Source organism: Oryctolagus cuniculus, chromosome 18 (assembly GCF_051225735.1).
Source record: "Oryctolagus cuniculus isolate XC-2025 breed Fujian yellow rabbit chromosome 18, ASM5122573v1, whole genome shotgun sequence".
Taxonomy (NCBI): Eukaryota; Metazoa; Chordata; class Mammalia; order Lagomorpha; family Leporidae; genus Oryctolagus; species Oryctolagus cuniculus.
In genome coordinates this window covers 66,396,079-66,419,300 of record NC_142884.1, presented here as the reverse complement: position 1 = coordinate 66,419,300, position 23,222 = coordinate 66,396,079, and the positions used below count along the sequence as shown (strand labels likewise).

Below are 23,222 nucleotides of genomic sequence, written 5' to 3'. Positions count from 1 at the left end.
TACCAAGAGGAGCAGAAAAACAAGGCAGGCATCTGTCCCAGTTGGAGAACAGGGATGGTTTCCAGCCCATCGGAAGGAAAATAAGACTAGAGCTACATAACTGATTTTAGGTACGAAAGAGCAGTAGATATTTTTAGAAGGTGGTAATATTTTAGAAGGTAGCTGGTGTTAACATGAACAAAACTGCATAATGTAAAAAAAAAAAAAAAGAACCAAGGGGTGAGCCTCTGGCATTGTGGGTAAGATGCTGCTTGGGATGTCTGCATACCATGTCTGTGTGCCTGGGTTCAAGTCCCTGCTCCATTTCTGATTCCAGCTTCCTGCTAGTGCACCTGGTAGGCAGCAGGTGACAGCTCAAGTACTTGGGTCTGGGTCATCCAGGTGGGAGACCTGGATTGAGTCCCCAACTCCTGGCTTCAGCCTGGCCCAGCACTGGCTGTTGTGGGCATTTGGGGAGAGAAGCAGCAGATGGAAGATCTCTGTGTGTCTATCTCTCTCTCTGCCTCTATGCCTTTCAAATAAACAATACATAAATACATTTTTCAAATGAGGCATGAAGAAGAAATAGTGATACCACACAGAAGTTTCTGAGATAAAAATTATATATTTAGAAATAACTTTAAATAAGAAACTAGACAGAAGAATTATATATAAGAATATTTACATAAAAGATCCAAATAAATGGGTGGTACTCCTAAATGCTGTTCCTGATGGAGAGGCCAGAGACCCTAAAGTAGAAATTCTCCCCAAATTATTCATAGGCTACCTAATGGGTTTTTTGAGGAACATTATATAAAATGATTCTCAAGTTCATCTGGGGAACCAGTACACAAACAATGTTAAGGGAAATCACAAAAATAGGGAGTGGACAGGAATTCACTGAACTAGATGTTAAAACATGTTGTAAAGTCACAATACTGGGACAATGCAGGGTAATGGCCAACTAGACAAACTGAACTCAACAACAACAACAAAATACCAGACCAAATACATAAAGAAATTAAAAGCACCAAAGAGCTAAAAAGATAAGCGGGAGTTAAGAGATCAGTTCTCTGAACGCACGGAAGTCCACAAGGGTCAGCTAAGCTTCCTGGGCTGTTCCCTTGCTGGGGCATTTGTCCATCTGGCAGAGGCGGAGGCTTCTGTGCCTTTGGGGGTCTCTGGATGCTAAGGGGGCAGAGCCCAGGGCCTGTCAAGGATGGGGGTGCTGTCTTACCTCTGGGCTGGGACCCAAAGGCCTGCACCGTAAGATGAGAGGTGAGCTGGATATTTCTAAATCTATTTGTCATTTACTTCTGAACATCTTTCCAAGTATAATACCCAATACGTGATCAAAAGGTAACCAGGCACGTGAAGAGACAGCACAGTGTGGACAAGAATGAGAATCAGCGGATATGAGAAGCAGATCCGCAGAAGCTTTCGATTTTGGCTGGGTATGGACTGCAAAACGGCTATGATCACCATGTGCCAGAAATGAAAGCCAAGTCTGACCATTCCAGCATGAAACTGGATAGAAACCACAAAAACTGATTATACAGACTTGAAAAACCACCTTGTGGAAATTCTAGAACTGAAAAAAAATATAGTACCTTGAGAGCTTAATGGAAAGGTTTTTTTTTTTTTTTTTGTAAACATTGTGTTCTTTTGGGTACTTTATTTTTAAAAAAGATTTATTTATTTATTTGAAAAGCAGAAATCCAGAGAGAGAAGAGAGAGAGAAAGAGAATGAGAGAGAGATATCTTCCATTCGCTGGTTCACTTCCCAAATGGCTGCAATGGCTGGGGCTGGGCCAGGCAAAAGCCAGGAGCCAGGAGCTTCATTCAGGTCTCCTGTGCGGGTGCAGGGGCCAAAGGACTTGGGTCATCTTCCTCTGCTTTCTTTCTTAGGCACATTAGCAGCAAGCTGGATCAGAAGTGGAGCAGCCAGAACTTGAACTGGTGCCCACATGAGATTCTGGCACCGCAGGCAGAGGCTTAACCTATGTCACAGTGCCAGCCCCAGTAGAAAGGCTTAACAGCAGATTTGGAACAACTAAAAGGAAAGCTAACGAACTGATCAGAGATAGCTCAAGAGAAAGTGTGCAGAACGAATCCTAGAAAAAAATTTGTGAGAAATACAATGAATTTGTGAAACAGAGGGGACATTTTTTTTTCTTTTCTTTTTCTTTCTTTTTTTTTTTTTTTTTTTTTTGACAGGCAGAGTGGACAGTGAGAGAGAGAGACAGAGAGAAAGGTCTTCCTTTTGCCGTTGGTTCACCCTCCAATGGCCGCTGCGGCCAGCGCACCGCGCTGATCCAAAGGCAGGAGCCAGGGGCTTCTCCTGGTCTCCCATGGGGTGCAGGGCCCAAGCACTTGGGCCATCCTCCACTGCACTCCTGGGCTACAGCAAAGAGCTGGACTGGAAGAGGAGCAATCAGAACAGAATCTGGCACTCCTACTGGGACTAGAACCCGGTGTGCTGGCGCCACAGGCGGAGGATTAGCCTAGTGAGCTGTGGCGCTGGCCAGAGGGGACATTTTTTGAGATGGTCTTCTGTCAGCACAGAAGGAAAGATGAGATGAAGGGCCGAGGTGCAATATTTGAAAGCATATCTAGAACTTTACCAAAATTGATTTGACATTAATTCTGGTGAATTCCAAGATTTTAGGCCTCTTGTTTCTTTCCTATTACAAATGTTCAATACAAACAAAGAAGAAGATGCAGAAACAAATAAAGAAGGTGCACAGAACACAATAATCTTAGCTCTTCAACTTGGTATATGGCTTTGCATACTTACTAGTGTCCAGTCTTGCCTGGTTTATCAGTGTCTGTGTCACCTGTCTTGCCAGTGTCCGGTGTCACCTGGTTCACAAGTGTGCTGTCTTATCTGGTTTATCAGTGTTGTGTGTCACCTGGCTTATCAGTGTCTGTGTCACTTGGCTTATCAGAGTCCTGTGTTACCTGGTTTCTCAGTGTCTTGTATCACCTTGTTTATGAATATCCCGTGTCACCCGATTGATCAGTGTCCTGTGTCACCTGGTTTACCATCATCTCGTATCATCTTGTCTATCAGTATTCTGTCTAATATGGTTTATCAGTGTCCCATGTCACCTGGTTTACCAGCGTCCTGTCTTAGACGGTTGATCAGCGACCTGTGTAGCCTGGTTCCCTACGTTCCTGGAGGGAACATGCAGGATTCCCCTGTGGATGCCTCGTGTCTCACACACAGGTTACTGGCTGAGGGCCACCACAGCAGCCCTCACACACCCAGGATGGCAGAGACCCCGGTGTCGGAAGTTTAGTTTCTAAACGCGCTGTTTCCCCTTCCACCCGGCGCCTCTCCTGCAGGTGTTACCTGGGCAGGGATGGTGCCATTGTTCTTGAGGATGAGAGGCAGTTTCTCAGAATGGCCAAGCAGAAGCCTCTTAAAGAGGAGCATGGGGTTTCCATACTGGTTATGGAGAATTGGCCGCAGGACCGTCACCCGAGGGAGGTTCCCCTCACCGACGATATCGAACACAAGGCCTCGGTTCCTGGCCAGGTTGCTGCAGGGAACAGGAAGATGGAGATCTGTCAGCTTGGCATGGCGGCAATGACATCCCATAGAGTGTGGCCCGCAGCCCTGCCACGGGGGAGCCAGCAGGGAGCGGTACCTGGGCAAGCCGTCCAAGGTGGCCTCGAAGATGCACTGGTAGGTCTGCATGGTCTGTGGGGTGAAGGACACGGTGGCGAAGGCGTGCGAGCGACTGCCCACGCACATTTTACTGGGTTCCACGTCAAAGATGTCAACGATGCGGGCAATGGCCTGGTGAGGCAGAGCAGAGACAAGGGTGTGTTAGCTACTTGGCGTTCACACTGGCTGTGACCTCGCTCTCCTGCAGGCCCTTTGGTTGACATGCTGCACTGCCTGCCGAGTCCTGGGCCCTGGAAGGAATGGCTTCCACACTGTGGGACCCGTCCATAGGCAACACCTGCTGGGGTTGGCCAGACCATGATACTAGACTCAAAGTGATAAATCATGTCAGTCGGCTAAGATTCTCTCTCTGCCACCTGCCCCATCCCCTGTCGACCCAGAAGCCCAAGACTGATTCTGGTTGCTAATGCGCAGCTGAGCTGGGAGCTTGGTGAACCCCAGGCACGACGAGGAAGCCGGGTTAGGGAATGTAGCAGTGGAAATACCCCAAGGAAGAGACACGTGGCTCCTGAGAGAGGGCAGAGCAGCAGCTGGGCTTCTAAAAGCTGGACCTCAGGTGTCAGTTCTGTCCCGAAGAGCTCTGGCCTGCGCACTGGGCCGTAAATTGCTCGCCGCAAACCTTGCTGTGTTTGGGCTGACTTGAGTGGGTTTCTGCTCCCTGCGACCCCCAGAGCCTGGGTGGGAACAAACTCCCAATGCACCTTCTCTGATCCAGCCCGCGGCAGGGATCTGGGGCTGCAGGAACCCTGGCGGGGCCAAGACAGGACGTTTTACTCTCAGGGGACACAGGTGGGAGTCACAACCAACATTCCCTCTTGCTCGTCAGCTGAGGGCGGGAAGGTGTCCTGGCCTTTCTCAGGGGGCAGCCAGGGGAGGAGGACGTGTGCTGGTGATGAACGGCCTGCTGCGAAGGCTCTCCTCAGAGATCTGGCTTGTTCACTGTTTATCTTTTCAGTACAGGAAGCTGCTCCTAAGTGTCCCAGATAGGACACGGAATGGTGGGTGATGTCACCAGGGACAGAGGGAGGTCACACTGGGGATTAGACAGCCCCCCCACGTCTCCCGCTGTGTGTGCACAGGCCTTGGGGACTTTCCCACTGCCATTAAGTGTTGGTCACATGGACCACGGTGCCCACACTTCACCTCTAGGCAGAGGATGGAGTGGTTGAGATAAGGCTGCAGTATTTACTGAGCATTTGGTTGGAAACGTTCGTTCCTTTGAGAGCAGAAAGGATTTCAGCTGACCAGATTCAGAGAGGAGGCAGTTTTGAGTCTGGCAGATTGAGATGGACACTTGTATTTTTTTTTATTTACCTTAAAGTGGATAAAGTTTGGCTTTAACCAAGCCCGAATTTACCAGGCTCTGGAGATGGATTTAGCTTTTCTGAACCTCGGTTTCTCTAACTGTAAGTGGGCATGATGACTCAAGGTCTGAAAGAGCTGTTATGAGGGTAGAACGGGGCAGTCCATGTACATCACGCAGCACGGTGCCCGCTACGCAGGCTCAGTAGCTGTCCGTCGTGTCTCCTTACCCTTGCAGCCTGATGTCTCCCAAATCTCGCTGCCCAGATGGACGCGGGACTTGAGGCAGGCCCGCCTGAGGCTGCTGCCTGTCTGCAAGGGGATTCCAGACACTTGGTGGAAAAGTGAAGTTAAAAGACAAGCAGGGCCAGGTGTCTGGCTTAGTGGTGAAGACGCCCAGGGCCCACCTGGAGTGCCTAGATTGCATTCTGGGCTCTGGCTCCTGACTCCAGCTTCCCGCTCATTCAGACCTGGGAGGCAGCGGTGACGGCTCGTGTGATCAGATTCCTGTACCCGTTTGGGAGACGAGGGTTGGGTTCCTGGCTCCTGCCTTCCAGCCCAGCTGGTGGCTGTTGCAGGCATGTGGGGACTAAAGCAGTGGATGGGAGCTAGTGTGCGCACTCTCTGCCTCTCAGGAAATAACTAGCTAGATTTGAAAAAGATAAGTCTATTTTGGTACAACAAGTTTTTGAAATCCATGCAGAGCTTTTTCACAATATGCGTTTTCCAGGAGCTTTTGGGAACCCTTTTATGCTTCAGGCATGCAGTGAGTATTTAATGGGTGGATGAGTTGCTCATTCATGTGCACCACTGTATCACAGAGGTGCGCAGGGGAGACACACACTGCAACAAACATATGAGGTCCCTGGCCTAGGGGATGTGCACAGTTACCTCAAATAACTTTGTGAAAGGCCCGAGGGCCAGGCTAACTCCTGCTCAGGTACGAGGCTCCAGAGCAGGACTCCTGCAGCTCTCTGCCTGGCTATCTGCCCATCGCATTGGCCCCGGGCCTCTTGGGAACTTCCTACCTTATTGGAGATGGGCTTCACCACAATGTTGACGTCACAGGCGATCTTTCCCATGTTGCTGATCTTGAACCGTGCCTTGGCCTGGTGGCCCACCAGGACGTTGCAGAAGATGAACTTGTTCTCGTCCTCCACGAACAGCCCCCCACTCTCTATGGTCTGCAGGATGTGGTACAGGTTGGGGCTGGTGCAGATCTGGTGCTCCTCAAAGATGGAGGCATTGTTGTCGGTCACAAAGGCTGGGGGAGTGGAGGGAAGACCATGAGGCAGGCCTGCGCCCTGCAGGCCTGGAGCTCTGCAACCCCTAATGTGGGTGTGTGGATGCTGACAAAGGAGCGTCTCAGCGGAAGGGGGAACTCACACAGGGGCGTGAGCGATGGGACGGGGTAAGGAAGGGTAAGACCCAAGATGCGGGGTGGGCATAGGAGGCATTTGGCCCACTTTGGTTCAGGGGACCTGGAGCCGAAGCACGAGTTCTCCCTGTACTTCAGTTGCCCTCTGGAGGGTTAACACTCTCGTGTGCACAGGCTGCCCACAGGAGTGGCCTGACCATGAGTGTGATTCAGTGTTCCTGTGTCTGAGCCACTCCCCACGTCAGCATGGTTCTCAGACAGCTCCGTTCATCTGAGAACCCAGGGCCAGAGTCAGGAAGAGTCCTCTCCTAGGTGTGAACTCTTTTTGTTAAGTCTCTAAGGAAACAAGGGGCTGCAGACATCAGAGGGAGACCTACGTTCCCAAAGGAGGCAGCGCAGCCATGTCTGCCGGACATCTGCAGAGGAATGAGTGTCAAGTGGGGAGAGGGGGTCACAGACAAAGGCTTTTTGCTGGGTGCTGCCCAGTACGCATGGCAAGTACCTGGTAGACAGGCTTCGGCCAGCAGCGTGTAAGTAATGCCGCCAGGCTGGTCCGTGGGGTCTCGGTCGGTGATATCGATGACGATGAACTCCTCACATCTCCCCACGGGGTCTGCCACACAGTCCACGGTGATCACCTGCTGCCCTCCGGAAGGGATGGAGCCAAAGCCGGGGTACACGGTGAACATCCCATGGGAGAAGCGGGCCTGCGGGACAATGGGGAGGGACAGCAGCAGAGTGGGTGCCGGAGCCTGAGACCTCCCACCTGAGCTGTGAGCTGGTGCGGACAGGGACAGGGAGGGAAGACCATGAGGCGGCACCTGCGCCCTGCAGGCCTGGAGCTCTGCAACCCCTAATCTGGGTGTGCGGATGCTGACAAAGGAGTGTCTCAGCGGAAGGGGGAGCTCACACAGGGGCGTGAGTGATGGGATGGGGTGAGGAAGGGTAAGACCCGAGATCCGGGGTGGGCTTGAGACAGAAGCAGGCATTTGCCCACTTTGGTCCCAGAACGTGCATCTACAGGAGGCTGGACTCAGGAGTGGAACCCAGACTCTAACCCAGGCATTCTGACACAGGACATAGGCACCCCAACCACAGTGCCTAATGCCCACCCCTGGGCATATTCTGTAGTCACACTGTCTTCTGACAACGCCCAGACACCGGTTCTGGACTCTGCAGTTTGTCAGGAACTTCCCTAAACTCTTAGCATGGCTGTTCTGGGTAGCCAGGCAGGTGGGCACGCTGCATGCCGTTACAGGACACCCTTCACACGGGCGTCTGTGTGGATGGAGCGCCTGGTGTCGTGAAATGTGACCGCACAGCCACACCTGCAGGCTGCCCTGCTGTGGCTCTAGCTCAGGCAGTGTTTACTGAGCATCTCCTGTGTGCCAGGAAGTGTCCCGGGCACTGCTGATCTCTGGATCAGCCAACCGGGCAGAAAGGCTTCTTTCTGGACTTTGGTTTCTTGGAGACATACGTACAAGATTACCATATGTACAAGAGGCTGAGACAAAGTCCAGCTAATGAGGGACCCGGTGAAGGTTTTAGAGTAAGAGAAAGTGTCCAAATCAAAGCTCATAACCTCCTGGCTTAATTAACACGAAACTGAGACTTCAGCCTAAGCGTTAATAACCCCGCCCCAGTAGGGTCAAATCCTGTTACCCTGGGGAGGCCCTGGATGGCCAGGGCCAGCTGGAAGGCAGCCTCGCCGGGCTTCTGTGAGCAAGGAAAGGGCGCCCACCTGGTTGGTGATGTTGACTTCTTTCTGAATTGAGTCGGAGAACTTGGCTGCTTTGGTGCCGGTCTTGTAGAAGCTCTCACTTTCCCGGGTCCTCGCGTGTCTTATGTGAGTGGCTCTGATGGAAGAAGCAGGAAAACACTGTCAGGGCGGGGTGGTGGCACTGCACGTGCCGTGCCCTGCCCGCCTGCCTGCAGGGCCCCTTCTCCCAGCAATGGGGAGTGGGGACCTCCTTTGCCCAAGAGGGCAATAAAGTGGCACAGTCAGCTTGTTCATCCCTGACCAAGCCCATTTCACGAACGCAAGGACAGCATGCGGTGACGATGATTGTTAAATATGACTCACAACTGCAGGGAAGGAATACTTTTTAAGAGCTTATCTGAGCTCGCTGAAAAGCAATGTGTGGAAAATTAGCTGTTGACATCAAATCTTTTATCTGCTCTCATTTAAAACAGTGAAGTGGCAAATAAATTAAATTCCGTCCCTTTTCTTCACATTTGTAGTCATGATGTCTTTAAGGCTTTGTATAGGCTGTTGTTCAAATACAGGTTTCGGGACTTGTTCACTTCACTTGAAGCTATTTATCCAATAATTAATTTGCCTAGAGACTACTTTTCCTAAAACATTCAAATAGATATGAGGTGTATCTGGAACTTCTGAGAATTTTATATATTTAGTATTCACTTGCTTAATGACAAGAGAGAATGATGTTTATCCTTTTTTTGTGTAGGCTAAAATGAAAAATAAATTTAAATAATTTAGTAAAACAGAATTAAATTTTAATTATTATAAATATTACAAATTATAAATTACAAAAAATTACATTAAAACTAAATTTGGAAGAGACACACTTTAGCCAGTTTCATCCCAAAATCTTTTTTTTAAGATTTATTTTATTTATTTGAAGGGCAGAGTTAGAGAGAGAGAGAGAGAGAGAGAGAAAGAGAAAGAGAAAGAGAAAGAGAAAGAGAAACAGAGAGATCTTCCATCTGCTAGTTCACTCCCCAAATGGCCACAAAAGCCAAGGCTGGACCAGGCTGGAGCCACAGCCAGAAGCTTCATCCAGGTCTCCCATGTGGGAGTAGGGGTCCAAGACTTGGGTCATCTTCTACTGCTTTCCCAGGCCATAGCAGTGAGCTGGATTGGAAGTGGAGCAGCTGGGACTCAAACAGGTGCCCTTATGGAATGCTGGCATTGTAGGAGGCATCTTACTCCTCCATGCCACAATATTGGCACCCCAGATTCTTTATTTTTTAAATATTTATTTGTTTATTTGAAAGGCGGAGTTACAGGGAGGGAGGAAGGGAGGGAGGAAGGGAAGGAGGGAGAGGGAGAGGGAAAATCTTCCATCTGCTGGTTCATTCCTCAGATGGCAGCAACGGCAGGAGCTGTGCTGCTCTGAAGCCAGGAGCTTCTTCCAAGTCTCCCATGCAGGTGCAGGGGCCCAAGGACTTGGGCCATCTTCTACTGCTTTCCCAGACCATAGCAGTGAGCTGGATTGGAAGTGGAGTAGTTGAGACTTGAACCAGCGCCCATATGGGATGCCTACACTGCAGGTGGCAGCTTTACCCACTCCACCACAGCTCTGGACCCCCCAAATTCTTTTTATTTTTTTTTATTTTACTTTTTATTTAGTAAATATAAATTTCCAAAGTACAGTTTATGGATTACAATGGCTTCCCCCCCCCCCATAACTTCCCTCCCACCCGCACCCCTCCCATCTCCCGCTCCCTCTCCCATTCCATTCACATCAAGATTCATTTTTCAATTATCTTTATATACATAAGATCGATTTAGTATATATTAAGTTAAGATTTCATCAGTTTGCACCCACACAGAAACACAAAGTGTAAAATACTGTTTCAGTACTAGTTATAGCATTACTTCACATTGGACAACACATTAAGGACAGATCCCACATGAGAAGTAAGTACACAGTGACTCCTGTTGTTGACTTAACAATTTGACACTCTTGTTTATGGCATCAGTAATCTACCTAGGCTCTAGTCATGAATTGCCAAGGCTATGGAAGCCTTTTGAGTTCTCTGACTTTGATTTTACTCCGACAGGGTCATAGTCAAAGTGGAAGTTCTCTCCTCCCTTCAGAGAAAGGTACCTCCTTCTTTGATGGCCCCGTTTTTTCCACTGGGATCTCATTCACAGAGATCTTTCATTTAGGTCTTTTTTTTTTTTCCAGAGTGTCTTGGCTTTCCATGCCTAAAATACTCTTATGGGCTCTTCAGCCATATCCGAATGCCTTAAGGGCTGATTCTGAGGCCAGAGTGCTATTCAGGAAATCTGCCATTCTATGAGTCTGCTGTGTATCCCGCTTCCCATAATGGATCGTTCTCTCCCTTTTTGATTCTATCAGTTAGTATTAGCAGACACTAGTCTTGTTTGTGTGATCCCTTTGACTCTTAGACCTATCAGTGTGATCAATTGTGAACTGAAATTGATCACTTGGACTAGTGAGATGGCATTGGTACATGCCACCTTGATGGGATTGTATTGGAATCCCCCGGCATTTTTCTAACTCCACCATTTGGGGCAAGTCCGATTGAGCATGTCCCAGATTGTACATCTCCTCCCTCTCTTATTCCCACTCTTATATTTAACAGGGATCACTTTTCAGTTAAAATTTAAACACCTAAGAATAATTGTGTGTTAATTACAGAGTTCAACCAATAGTACTAGAACAAAACAAAACAAAACTAAAATTGATAAAGTATTACATTGTACATCAACAGTCAGGACAAGAGCTGATCAAGTCACTGTTTCTCATAGTGTCCATTTCACTTCAATAGGTTTCCCCTTTGTTGCTCAGTTAGTTGCCGCTGATCAGGGAGAACATATGATATTTGTCCCTTTGGGACTGGCTTAATTCACTCAGCATAATGTTTTCCAGATTCCTCCATCTTGTTGCAAATGACCGGATTTCATTGTTTTTGACTGCTGTATAGTATTCTATAGAGTACATGTCCCATAATTTCTTTATCCAGTCTACTGTTGATTGGCATTTGGGTTGTTCCAGGTCTTAGCTATTGTGAATTGAGCTGCAATAAACATTAAGGTGCAGACAGCTTTTTTGTTTGCCAATTTAATTTCCTTTGGGTAAATTCCAAGGAGTGGGATGGCTGGGTTGTATGGTAGGGTTATATTCAGGTTTCTGAGGAATCTCCAGACTGACTTCCATAGTGGCTTGACCAGTCTGCATTCCCACCAACAGTGGGTTAGTGTCCCTTTTTCCCCACATCCTCGTCAGCATCTATTGTTGGTAGATTTATGAATGTGAGCCATTCTAACGGGGGTGAGGTGAAACCTCATTGTGGTTTTGATTTGCATTTCCCTGATGGCTAGTGATCTTGAACATTTTTTCATGTGTCTTGTTGCCCATTTGGATTTCCTCTTTTGAAAAATGTCTACTGAGATCCTTGGACCCTCTTAAGTGGGTTGTTTGTTTTGATATTATGGAGTTTCTTGATTTCTTTGTAGATTCTGGTTATCAACCCTTTATCTGTTGCGTAGTTTGCAAATATTTTTTCCCATTCAGTCGGTTGCCTCTTCACTCTCCTGTTTCTTTTGCAGAACAGAAACTTCTCAATTTGATACAATCCCAATAGTTAATTTTGGCTTTGACTGCTTGCGCCTCCAGGGTCTTTTCTAGGAAGTCTTTGCTGGTACCTATATCTTGCAGGGTTTATCCAATGCTCTCTAATAATTTGATGGTGTCAGGTAGTAGATTTAAGTCTTCAATCCATGTTGAGTGAATTTTTGTGTAAGGTGAAAGGTAGGGGTCTTGCTTCATGATTCTGCACGTGGAAATCCAGTTTTCCCAGCACCATTTATTGAATAGACTGTCCTTACTCCAGGAATTGGTTTTAGATCCTTGATCAAATATAAGTTGGCTGTAGATGTTTGGATTGATTTCTGGTGTTTCTATTCTGTTCCATTGGTCTATCCATCTGTTTCTGTACCAGTACCATGCTGTTTTGATAATAACTGCTCTGTAGTATGTCCTCAAATCTGGTATTGTGATGCCTCCAGCTTTGTTTTTGTTGTACAAGATTGCTTTAGCTATTCGAGGTCTCCTGTGTCTCCATATGAATTTCAGCATCATTTTTTCCAGATATGATAAGAATGTCTTCGGTATTTTGATTAGTATTGCATTGAATCTGTAAATTGCTTTTGGGAGAATGGACATTTTGATTATATTGATTCTTCCAATCCATGAGCATGGAAGATTTTTCCATTTTTTGGTATCCTCTTCTATTTCTTTCTTTAAGGTTTTGTAATTTTCATCATAGAGATCTTTAACATCCTTGGTTAAGTTTATTCCAAAGTATTTGATTGTTTTTGTAGCTATTGTGAATGGGATTGATCTTAGAAGTTCTTCCTCAGCCATGGCATTGCCTGTGTATACAAAGGCTGTTGATTTTTGTGCAATGATTTTATACCCTGCTACTTTGCCAAACTCTTCTATGAGTTCCAATAGTCTCTTAGTGGAGTTCTTTGGATTCCCTAAATAAAGAATCATATCATCTGCAAAGAGGGATAGTTTGAGTTCTGCCTTCCCAATTTGTATCCCTTTAATTTCTTTTTCTTGCCTAATAGCTCTGGCTAAAACTTCCAGAACTATATTGAATAGCAGTGGTGAGAGTGGACATCCCTGTCTGGTACCAGATCTCAGTGTTAATGCTTCCAACTTTTCCCCATTCAATAGGATGTTGGCTGTGAGTTTTTCATAAATTGCTTTGATTGTGTTGAGGAATGTTCCTTCCATACCCAGTTTTCTTAGAGTTTTCATCATGAAAGGGTGTTGTATTTTATCAAATGCTTTCTCTGTGTCTATTGAGATAATCATATGGCTTTTCTTCTGCAGTCTGTTAATGTGGTGTATCACATTGATTGTTTTTTGCACATTGAACCATCTCTGCATACCAGGGATAAATCCCACTTGGTCTGGGTGGATGATCTTTCTGATGTGTTGTTGCTTTCTATTGGCCAGATTTTTTTTTTGAGGATTTTTGCATCTATGTTCATCAGGGATATTGGTCTGTAATTCTCTTTCAATGCTGCATCTTTTCCTGGCTTAGGAATTAAGGTGATGCTGGCTTCATAGAAAGAATTTGGGAGGATTCCTTCTTTTTCGATTGTTCTGAATAGTTTGAGAAGAATTGGAGTTAGTTCTTCTTTAAATGTCTGGTAGAATTCAGCAGTGAATCCATCTGATTCTGGGCTTTTCTTTGTTGGGAGGGCCTTTATTACTGTTTCAATTTCTGTCTCAGTTATGGGTCTGTTTAGGTTTTCTATGTCTTCCTGATTCAATTTAGGTAGGTTGCATGTGTCCAGGAATCTATCCATTTCTGATAGATTTCCCTGTTTGCTGGCATACAAGTCCTTGTAGTAATTTCTGATGATTCTTTTTATTTCTGTAGTGTCTGTTGTTACGTTTCCTTTTTCATCTCTAATTTTATTGATTTGGGTCTTTTCTTTTTTTGGTTAGTTGGACCAACATTGTGTCAATTTTGTTTATTTTTTCAAAAAATCAGCTCCTCGTTTGGCTGATTTTTTTGTAATTTTTTTTGGATTCAATCCTGTTGATTTCTTCTCTGATTTTAAGTATTTCTCTTCTCCTACTAGATTTGGGTCTAGTTTGCTGCAGATTTTCTAGATCCTTGAGATGAATTGAAAGCTCATCTATTTGGTGCCATTCCAATTTCTTGATGTAGGCACCTATTGATATAAACCTTCCTCTTGACACTGCTTTTGCTGCATCCCATAAGTTTTGGTATGTTGTGCTGTTATCCTCATTTACTTCCAAAAAATTATGATTTCTCTTTTAATTTCTTCTATGACCCATTGTTCATTCAGGAGCATATTGTTCAATCTCCATGTGTTTGCGTATGCTCTAGGGATTCCTGAGTTGCTAATTTCCAACTTCATTCCTTTATGGTCTGAGATGCTGCATTGTATGATTCTAATTCTTTTGAATTTGCTGAGACTTGCTTTATGGCCTAGTATGTGGTCAATCCTAGAGAAGGTTCCATGTACTGCTGAGAAGAATGTAAATACTTTATGTGTAGGATGAAAAGTTCTGTAGATATCTGTTAGATCCATTTGGGCTACAGCGTCGTTTAAATCTACTGTCTCCTTGTTGATCTTCTGTCCTGTTGATCTGTCTATTTCTGAGAGTGGAGTATTGAAGTCCCCCAGTACTATTGTATTGGGGTCTAAGTCTCCCTTTAATTCCCTTAACAAATCTTTTAAATAAACCAGTGCCCTGTAGTTAGGTGCATATACATTGATAATCATTATATCTTCCTGTTGAATTGATCCCTTAATCATTATATAGTGCCCTTCTTTGTCTCTCTTAACAGTTTTTGTGTTAAAGTTTATGTTGTCCGATATTAAGATGGCTACGCCTGCTCTTTTTTCATTTCTGTTGGCATGGTATATCTTTTTCCAGCCTTTCACTTTCAGTCTGTATGCATCTTTGTTGGAAAGATGTGTTTCTTGTAAGCAGCAAATAGATGGGTTTTGTTCCTTAAGCCAATCAGCCAATTGGTGTCTTTTAACTGGACAGCTCAGGCCATTAACGTTCTTTGTGACTATTGATAAGTGGTAACTTTGCCCTGCCATTTGCCTAAGATATTTTCTAATATATGCTTTGAATTCCCTGTTATCTTTTGCTGTGAGGTTTCCTTCCTTTACCTTCTTTCATATTGATGACCATGTTTCTGTGTTTCTGTGTGTAACACATCTTTAAGCATCTTTTGCAGGACTGGATGAGTGGCGACAAATTCTTTCAATTTCTGTTTGCTATGAAAGGTCCTTACTTCACTTTCATTCACAAATGAGAGCTTTGCAGGATATAATATTCTGGGCTGGCAGTTTTTCTCTCTTAGTACCTGGGCTATGTCTCGCCATTCCCTTCTAGCTTGTAGGGTTTCCGATGAGAAGTTTGCTGTGAGTCTAATTGGAGATCCTCTGAGAGTAATCTGACGTTTCTCTCTTGCACATTTTACGATCTTTTCTTTATGTTTCACTGTGGTGAAACATAACGTGTCGTGGTGAGGATTTCTTTTGGTCCTGTTTACTAGGGGTTCTATGAGCTTCCTGTACTAGGATGTCTCTGTCCTTCTCCAAACCCAGGAAGTTCTCGGCAAGTATCTCACTAAAAAGGCCTTCTAATCCTTTCTCTCTGTCCATGCCTTCAGGAACTCCTAGAACCCGAATGTTGGGTTTTTTAATAGTATCCTGTAGATTCCCAACAATATTTTTTAGATTTCTAATTTCCTCTTCTTTTCTTTGGTTTGACTGTATACTTTCCTGTGCTCTGTCTTCTAAGTCCAATATGCTCTCTTCTGTTTCACTGACTCTGTTTTTAAGGCTCTCTAATGTGTTTGTCATTTGATCTATTGAGTTCTTCATTTCATTTTGATTTATCTTCACTATCACACTTTCCTGTTCTACTAGTTTATGCGTTTCATTTTGATTCCTCCTTAAGATTTCATTTTCTGGAAGGAGATTTTCTATCCTGTCCAGTAAGGAATTCCGTACCCCAAGCATTTGTTTTTGAAAACTTCTAATTGTTATTATCATAAATTTTTTGAAATCCATATCTCGCATTTCTTCCATCTCATCAATTTCATAATCTTGACTTGGGGTGTCTTGTTCATTTGGGGGTGTCATAATGTCTTCCTTGTTCTTGTTTCCTCGGTTTTTGCATTTGTTGCTTGGCATTGTGGAGATATCTTTGGATTCTTCTTCCCTAACTGTGGTGTTTTTTCTTGTTATACTATGACTGTATTAAGTGGACTGTCTGCTTTTGATGGACCCTTAGAGGCTTGAGATGGGTGTGGCCTGAGAGCTCTGTTTGGTTTCTCAGGGTTAAGGGTGTGCCAAAGGTGACACTCCCAGGTTAGGCATGGTACATCTCTCTCTCTCTTTTTTTTTTGATTCAAAAAGGGAAGTAATACTGCACAGCTGAGCGGAATTGGAGGTAGTTAGCAGGTGAATGATATACCCACAGGAGCCAGAGATCAGAAGCTCTTTCCCAAGGACCACACAGGGAATCTGTTCTGCCCTCAGTGTGGGCTCAAATTCTCCTGCAGTCTTCCACTGGGTTGCCAAGGTTACCGAATTGTAGCATCTCTGGAGAGTACTCACGTGAATTCTGTGAGTTCTCTCCCCCAGCATCTCTGTTTTCACAGTCTCAGTTCATTAGCACCACACATTCACTAGGTCCTAATCTCCTGTTATTTCACCCCCGCCAGAGTCAGGTTTTTCCGCTAGGCTGAGGGCCGGTGCAGACCTGAGGTCGCCCTGCTTATGACGTATGTCCAAGATGGCACCTGCTCTTTGTCTTGCTTGCCTTTGAGAGGTGAGCAGAGAGAGAGAAACTCTTGTCCCTATCGGTCACTTTTTTTTTTTCCCTCTCTCCTCTAGTTAGCCTAGTGAACTTTTCCCCACAGGGTTTCAAGCCTCATTCCCTCTAGTCTCCTCTTTCCGCTTGCCCACCGGTGTCTCAGGCTATTGAGGTTCGGCTCACCTCGCGTTCCAGTGCTGGTGTGTTGATTCTGCTGCTGGTGTCCCGAACTGTGGGCTCCCATGCTCTCCACGCAGGTCCACTGTGAATCACTAGTTCCGGAAGAGTTTCCTCTGCTGTTTCTTCCCTACTCTTCCTTGAACCTGCAGTATCTCCACTTTTATTAAACTGTCTCTTCCCAGACTATCAGTGTGCTCCCTTCCTATTCTGCCATCTTGCTGCTCTCCCCAAATTCTTAATAGGTTCAAAATATCCCCAAATAGAAAATGATAACCAAAAAAAAAATAAAAACAATTATGAGCACTGTAAAAATGCACATCCGATTTAAACAATTCATTGGAAAGTCAAAAATACTTCAGGAATTTGTAAAACCAGCCCTGATTTGCCTAAAAGTAATCTGACAATCCAATGGAAATCCAAAGCACTGAAAAAGTAAATTATTTTTGATGGACTGACTGACAGCCACCTTTTGAAGAACACAGAGTTTTGATGTTAGAACGACAATTTGTAGAAAAATAGAATTAAAAGATAAGTTTATTTTGGATATCAAAAAATGAAATCTGGGGCTGGCACTGTGGCATAGTGGGTAAAGCTGCCACCTTCAGTGCTGGCATCCCATATGGGCACAATTCGAGTCCCGGCTGCTCCACTTCCAAGCCAGCTCTCTGCTATGGCCTGGGAAATCAGTAGAAGATGGCCCATGTCCTTGGGCCCCTGTACCTGCGTGAGAGACCTGGAAGAAGTTCCTGGCTCCTGGCTTCAGATTGGCACAGCTTCAGCTGTTGCAGCCAACTGAGGAGTGAACCAGTGGATGGAAGACCTCTCTCTCTCTTTTCTCTGCCTCTCCTTCTCTCTCTGTGTAACTCTTTCAAATAAATAAATCTTAAAAAAATGAAATCCATCCATGTTTTTTCAGGATATGCATTTCCATAAAAATTTTAAAAATTAAATAAGAATTCATTTATTTTTATATGTTATGAAGCAGAGAAACAGAGAGAGAGAGAGAGAGAGAGAGAGAGAGAGAGAGATCTCCCCTCCGCTGGTTCATTCTGCAAATGCCTGCAATAGTCTGGGCTGGGCCAAGCTGAATCCAGGATCCAGGAACTCAATCTAGGTCTCCCACAGTGGAGGCAGGGACCCACGTACTTGAGCCATCACCTGCTGCCTCCCAGGAGGCTGGATGCTGGAGCATGGCCCTGTAACCCACACACCCTGATAGGGGGTGTGATGTATAAAATGATGTCTTATTAATTACTAGGCCAAATGCCCACCTCTGAGTGAGCCATTTCTAAACCCTAGTTTAAGGTGGGGCATTGTGGCACAGCACAGTTGAGGTGCTGCCTGGGATACCCACATTCCATGTCTGAGTGCCTGAGATTGAGTCCTGCCTCTGCTTCCAATCCAGCTTCCTGCTAATGGACACCTTGGGAGGCAGCAAGGATGGCTCAAGTGCTTTGGTCCCTGCAACTCATGTGGGAGATCCAGATGGGGTTTCCAGCTTCTGGCTTCAGTTTGTACCAGCCCCAGCTGTTGCAGGCATTTGGGGCGAGAAAAATGGATGCATGACTTCTCTCTTACCCTCTGTGTTGCTCTGCCTTTAAAGTCAATAAAAAAACTTAAAAAAAAAAAACTCTTAGTTTTATCCTCACAAAAGAGAATCCAGTGAACTTAGATAAAAGTATGAAAGCTCTAAGTAAAATATAAAGCACTGATTCACCAGGGAGTGGCATGAGTTAAGTAAATCTTTGCCTTACGCTTTCTTCTGATGAGTGGGGTTCTCCCCTGTCAGCCTGTACAGGGCGTACTTGAAGTCAATGATGCCTTGGTTTTCTATGGTGAACGTGGTGCTTTTACGTGTGCCACAGATCAAGGCCCCAAAGTTGATGATGGACGAGGGGCTGATGTTGTACTTGGAGTACACTGCATTCACGGAAAACTTAATTGGGATGTTGGCGATGATCTCACCTCCATCTGCAATATTGGGCTCCACAATCTAGGAGAAGAAGGTTGGGAAGTTGTCAGCTACCGGAAGGGCCATGAAATTCCCATGATTGTCCATTTCGTGCCCCATTCCCATCCTCGAGAGGCAGCCAGGTTCTTGGTTCTACTCTCTTCATACTGGTGCGCCCACAGCAGTATCAGCAAACGCCAACACAGAGCACACTGTGCGTTAGCCAAGGGTCAACACGGCCAGCTTTGCCTCCTGTTTTCAATTCCCCGACAGCTCTTGCACGTGATGACAGAATTCAGTTCCTGGTCTCTGATGCTCCCTCAAGACCTGGGGGCATATTTTCTCTCCTGCTCTATTTCTGAGGTCACGGAACACCGGCACCTGACCCATCCACCTGCACCTGCTGGTTGGGACCAAACCCTGGAGTACCCTGTCTGCCTCACTCTGCCCCCTGCAGCATGGACTAGACCATGTCCCTTCTTCTCTCCAGGAAGCCCCTGTCCTGCCTGAGGTAGCTCCTCCCAGAGGCCTCTCACCTGACAGCGCAGAACAGGCTGGTGCTCGATCTTTACTTCCTTTTTCGCACAAAAGAACACCTGCACATTTGTGGGCTTTTCTGTTATGGTCAGCGAGCCCTTTTTGGGTTGGACAGAGATCATGGAATTTAAGTTGGTCACTGAAATCCCCGAGGAGTCCACGGAAAAGCTGAAAGGCAACAACAAACGCCTGAATTCCCTGTCCAGGGAGCCCAGGATGCTAGTGGGGAGACTACATTGGATGCCTGCCACGTCTCCCGCCCTGGTCAACTGATGTGCTCAGCGGCGTCCACCGCATTTGTGTGCTGTGACTTTCCCTCCTTAGCCAGGATCTGCCCACCGATGCTCAAAGCAAAGATGGCCGCCCTTGATCCCACAGTAAGGAGGTGCCCTTGCCGAAAAGCTCTCTCCAACAGGGACACGTGATACTGGGCAGCACCAACTAACTTCTCCCTCCCTTCCATCTCGCCATCCCCCCACCCCCACCGTCTCTCTCTTCCTCTCTCTCTGACTGAAGGCAGCACACGCAGGGAACAGCGGCAGGGAAGCCAGGGGGTCTAAGGAGAGACAGTGGGTGGGCGGCAGAAGACAAATGACCAAGGCAAAGGACGGTCTAGGGCTTTCTGGGGGTGAGGTGGGACCCTCAGCGTGAAGCTAACTCATGGGAATGGCAGGAGGACTGGGCCAGATGCAAGGAAATCCTGCACCCCTGGAGTCAGGAGGGCAAATGTCGCCCCCGTGTCTGCCGGCTGGGCTCAAGCTCTGCTCCAGTGCCTCCCTTTTCCCTGGAGCATGGACTACACCATGTTCCTTTTTTCCAACAAGAAGGAGAGAGAGAGAGTTTGACTGCTGCATGTGGGGTGCCTGTGCTCCCTCACTTCCCTGAACATTCTTTCAACTACCACCCACCCCCATCAGCTTCTCCAACCCCAGGGTGACCCCGCCCCAGGCAACCAAAAAGAGCAGGGCTAAAGCCCTTGTCATAAACTAAACCCAGATTCCCAAGTGTGGAAGACGGCATTTAGCATTAATTCCCAAAGGGACACTGGATTTTCCCGGGGTATATTTGCCTGTCACTTGCATTCATTATTTCAATTTACAGTTTCGTCACTTCTAACCAATGGGAGTGCTGAACCTGACCTCACTTAGCTGTAATTTCTTCCAGCTAAAATGAAAGTGTCATGAAGTCTCTGAATTTCTTTCCAGTCTGAAAGGGGGAAGTCCCTTTTTGTGCACCGCAATTCTCCTAGGAGACGGACGTCCTTTCACAGAAATCAGCTGGCTGAGTGCTGGCACTGTCAGGAGGGCTGTGTGACATTGCCTGAGCAACAGCTCCCCCGCCCCCACCACTCTGCACTACACTCTCCTTTCAGAGGGAGCTCCCTTATTTAGCTTAGTTTCATTTATGTTTATATTTACTTGTTTGAGAGGCAGAGAGAGTGAGAGTGCTGCCATCCAGTGGTTCACTTCCCGAATGCCTTCAATGGCTAGGGCTGGGCTAGGGCAAGAGGGAACCCTAACACTTGAGCCAGTGCCACAGCTGCCCAGGGTCATTAGCAGGAAGCTGGAGTCAGGAGCCAGATCCAGGCACTTCAATGGTGCAGATGGACATCCTAACTGTTAGGCTACACGCATGCTCCCCTGGTTTTTCATTTTTAATTCCAAGGGATGAACACAAGGTGGAACTATATGTAATCTACAAAACTGATATTTGGAATCTACACTACTGTGGTTCTTAAAATTATAAACAAACAAATAAATATAAATAAATTTTTTTTTAAAAATCAGAGAACCCTTTTTCCCATGAAATCTTAGGTAGAAAGGCAACTTGTAGAACAGAGATGCCAGGCCCCTCACCTCCAGTCTCCCTCTACCCCTGTAGGGTGCCCTCCCAGCTTCTTCCCTCCAGTCTCTCCCTCTACTCCTGTAGGTCCCCTCCCAGCCTCTTCCCTCCAGTCTCCCTCCACCCTTGTAGAGTCTCCTCCCAGCCTCTTCCCTTCAGTCTCCCCCTCTACCCCTGTAGGGTGCCCTCCCAGCTTCTTCCCTCCAGTCTCCCCCTCCACTCCTGTAGATCCCCTTCCAGCCTCTTCCCTCCAGTCTCTCCCTCCACTCCTGTAGGGTCCCCTTCCATCCTCTTCTCTCCAGTCTCCCCCTCCACTCCTGTAGATCCCCTTCCAGCCTCTTCCCTCCAGTCTCTCCCTCCACTCCTGTAGGGTCCCCTTCCATCCTCTTCTCTCCAGTCTCCCCCTCCACTCCTGTAGATCCCCTTCCAGCCTCTTCCCTCCAGTCTCTCCCTCCACTCCTGTAGGTCCCCTCCCAGCCTCTTCCCTCCAGTCTCCCCCTCCACTCCTGTAGGTCCCCTCCCAGCCTCTTCCCTCCAGTCTCCCCCTCCACTCCTGTAGATCCCCTCCCAGCCTCTTCCCTGCAGTCTCTCCCTCCACTCCTGTAGGTCCCCTCCCAGCCTCTTCCCTCCAGTCTCCCCCACTATCCCTGTAGGGTCCCCTTCCATCCTCTTCCCTACAGTCTCTCCCTCCACTCCTGTAGGTCCCTTCCCAGCCTCTTCCCTCCAGTCTTCCCCTCCATCCCCAGACCTCAAAGGTCGCTGACAGGCTGTGGGTGTTGAGAGCAGGGTGATAATCTCTACTCTCTGAGCACGTGGGGTTTCATTCCTTTGAAACTAAAGGAGGCAAAAAAAAAAAAAAAAAAAAAAAGCAAGCAGGGATGGTTCTGATTGACTTCCCTGATCGATTTAAACAAATTCCCAGTCAAGACCCTTCTCACGTGAGTGGCTGCGGATGGCCACGTGCACAATGGCGGGATTTGCATTACCTGAACATGATCTCGTATTTCCCACGGTTCTTCAGTTGTAGAGGCTGCTTCACCTCCTCCATGACCTTGACTATGCCAAAGTCCAGTCCTCCTTCAGCTCCTGCAGAGGCCAGAGCCAGGATGAGGTGGGGTGAGCGGGGACAGGAATGAGCAGCAGGGGAGTGTTCCGCTGAGGTTCACATGGAAAACCCATGGTGACTCTTCAAGAGAATTTATTTTGGGAAGTACTGTGGCTAGAAAAGCCTCTTGCAATTGGGTCTTGACAATCAATAGACGCTGCTTTTGTACCCAGCTCAGCTGGGGGCTGTGCAGCCTCACTCTGGATCCCATCCTAGGATTATCATCCTTTCATGTCGACTGCCAGCTAAAACTTTCAAGGTTTTATATTATTTATTTCTCTGACAGGGAGAGATGGAGAGGGAGAGGGAGAGGAGGAGAGGGGGAGATGGGGAGAGGGGGAGAGAGGGATAGGGAGAGGGGGAGGAGGAAGGGAAGGTGGAAGGGAGAGGGGGAGGAGGAAGGGAGGGGGGAGGAGGAAGGGAAGGGGGAAGGGAAGGGGAAGGGAAGGGGGAAGGGAGGGAGAGGGAGGGGGAGGAGGAGAGGGAGAAGGAGAGGGAGAGACTCTCCCACTGGCTGGTTGGCTCCACAAAATAGCCAGGGCTGGGCCACGCTCAGTCCAGCGGACAGGGACTCAGTCTAGGTCTTTCAGGTAGGCGGCATGGACCCAGTCACTCAGGCATCACCACTGCCTCTCAGGGTCTGCACTAGCAGGAGGCTGGAGCCAGGAGCCAGTGCTGGGGAATGAACACATGGGCGTCTTAACCGCTAGAGCAAATGCACACCCCAAAACTTCCAGTATTTTAAAAAATATTGTATAAAGTGTGCAATTTACAGAATTGAGATATTACTCCCCAAGTAATTAAAAACTCCTTATAATTGTGATCTTAGGGACTGTATAATAGTCCTTGATATGGCTATTCCATAACTGACAACAATCCACAGTAATATAATTCCATTCTGCGGAGACATTTAGGTTACCTCCAGCATCTCATTCTTAACAAATAATTATGTGATGAAGATCTATGCACATCAGACAAATGACATTTAAGCTAGTACATAGCTCTAACATTTTGTGAATCGTGTTGAGAAGGAAACCAATCAGGCAGAGGAGGGATAACGGAAAACAGAGTACTCAAGGGAGACGTGTAACCCAGGTACCAGGGTAAGTGCAGACAGACAACCCACCCCCAGCCAGACAGCCAGACCA

The 23,222-nt window shown here is 46.9% G+C and overlaps 1 protein-coding gene across 4 annotated transcripts in view; it reads right to left on the bottom strand.

Moving 5' to 3' along the window:
• Positions 1-23,222, bottom strand: part of HYDIN (HYDIN axonemal central pair apparatus protein) — a 409,263-nt gene that overhangs the window by 59,707 nt on the left and 326,334 nt on the right. For all 4 annotated transcript variants that reach the window (XM_051847253.3, XM_070062720.2, XM_051847256.3 and 1 more), the window contains 8 exons: positions 21,956-22,055; positions 19,127-19,295; positions 18,394-18,632; positions 8,095-8,209; positions 6,856-7,060; positions 6,004-6,239; positions 3,633-3,784; positions 3,335-3,524 (listed from right to left, as the gene is read on the bottom strand). In XM_051847253.3, coding sequence (XP_051703213.3) covers positions 3,335-3,524; positions 3,633-3,784; positions 6,004-6,239; positions 6,856-7,060; positions 8,095-8,209; positions 18,394-18,632; positions 19,127-19,295; positions 21,956-22,055 — 1,406 coding nt within the window. The remainder of the gene's footprint in view (positions 1-3,334; positions 3,525-3,632; positions 3,785-6,003; positions 6,240-6,855; positions 7,061-8,094; positions 8,210-18,393; positions 18,633-19,126; positions 19,296-21,955; positions 22,056-23,222) is intronic.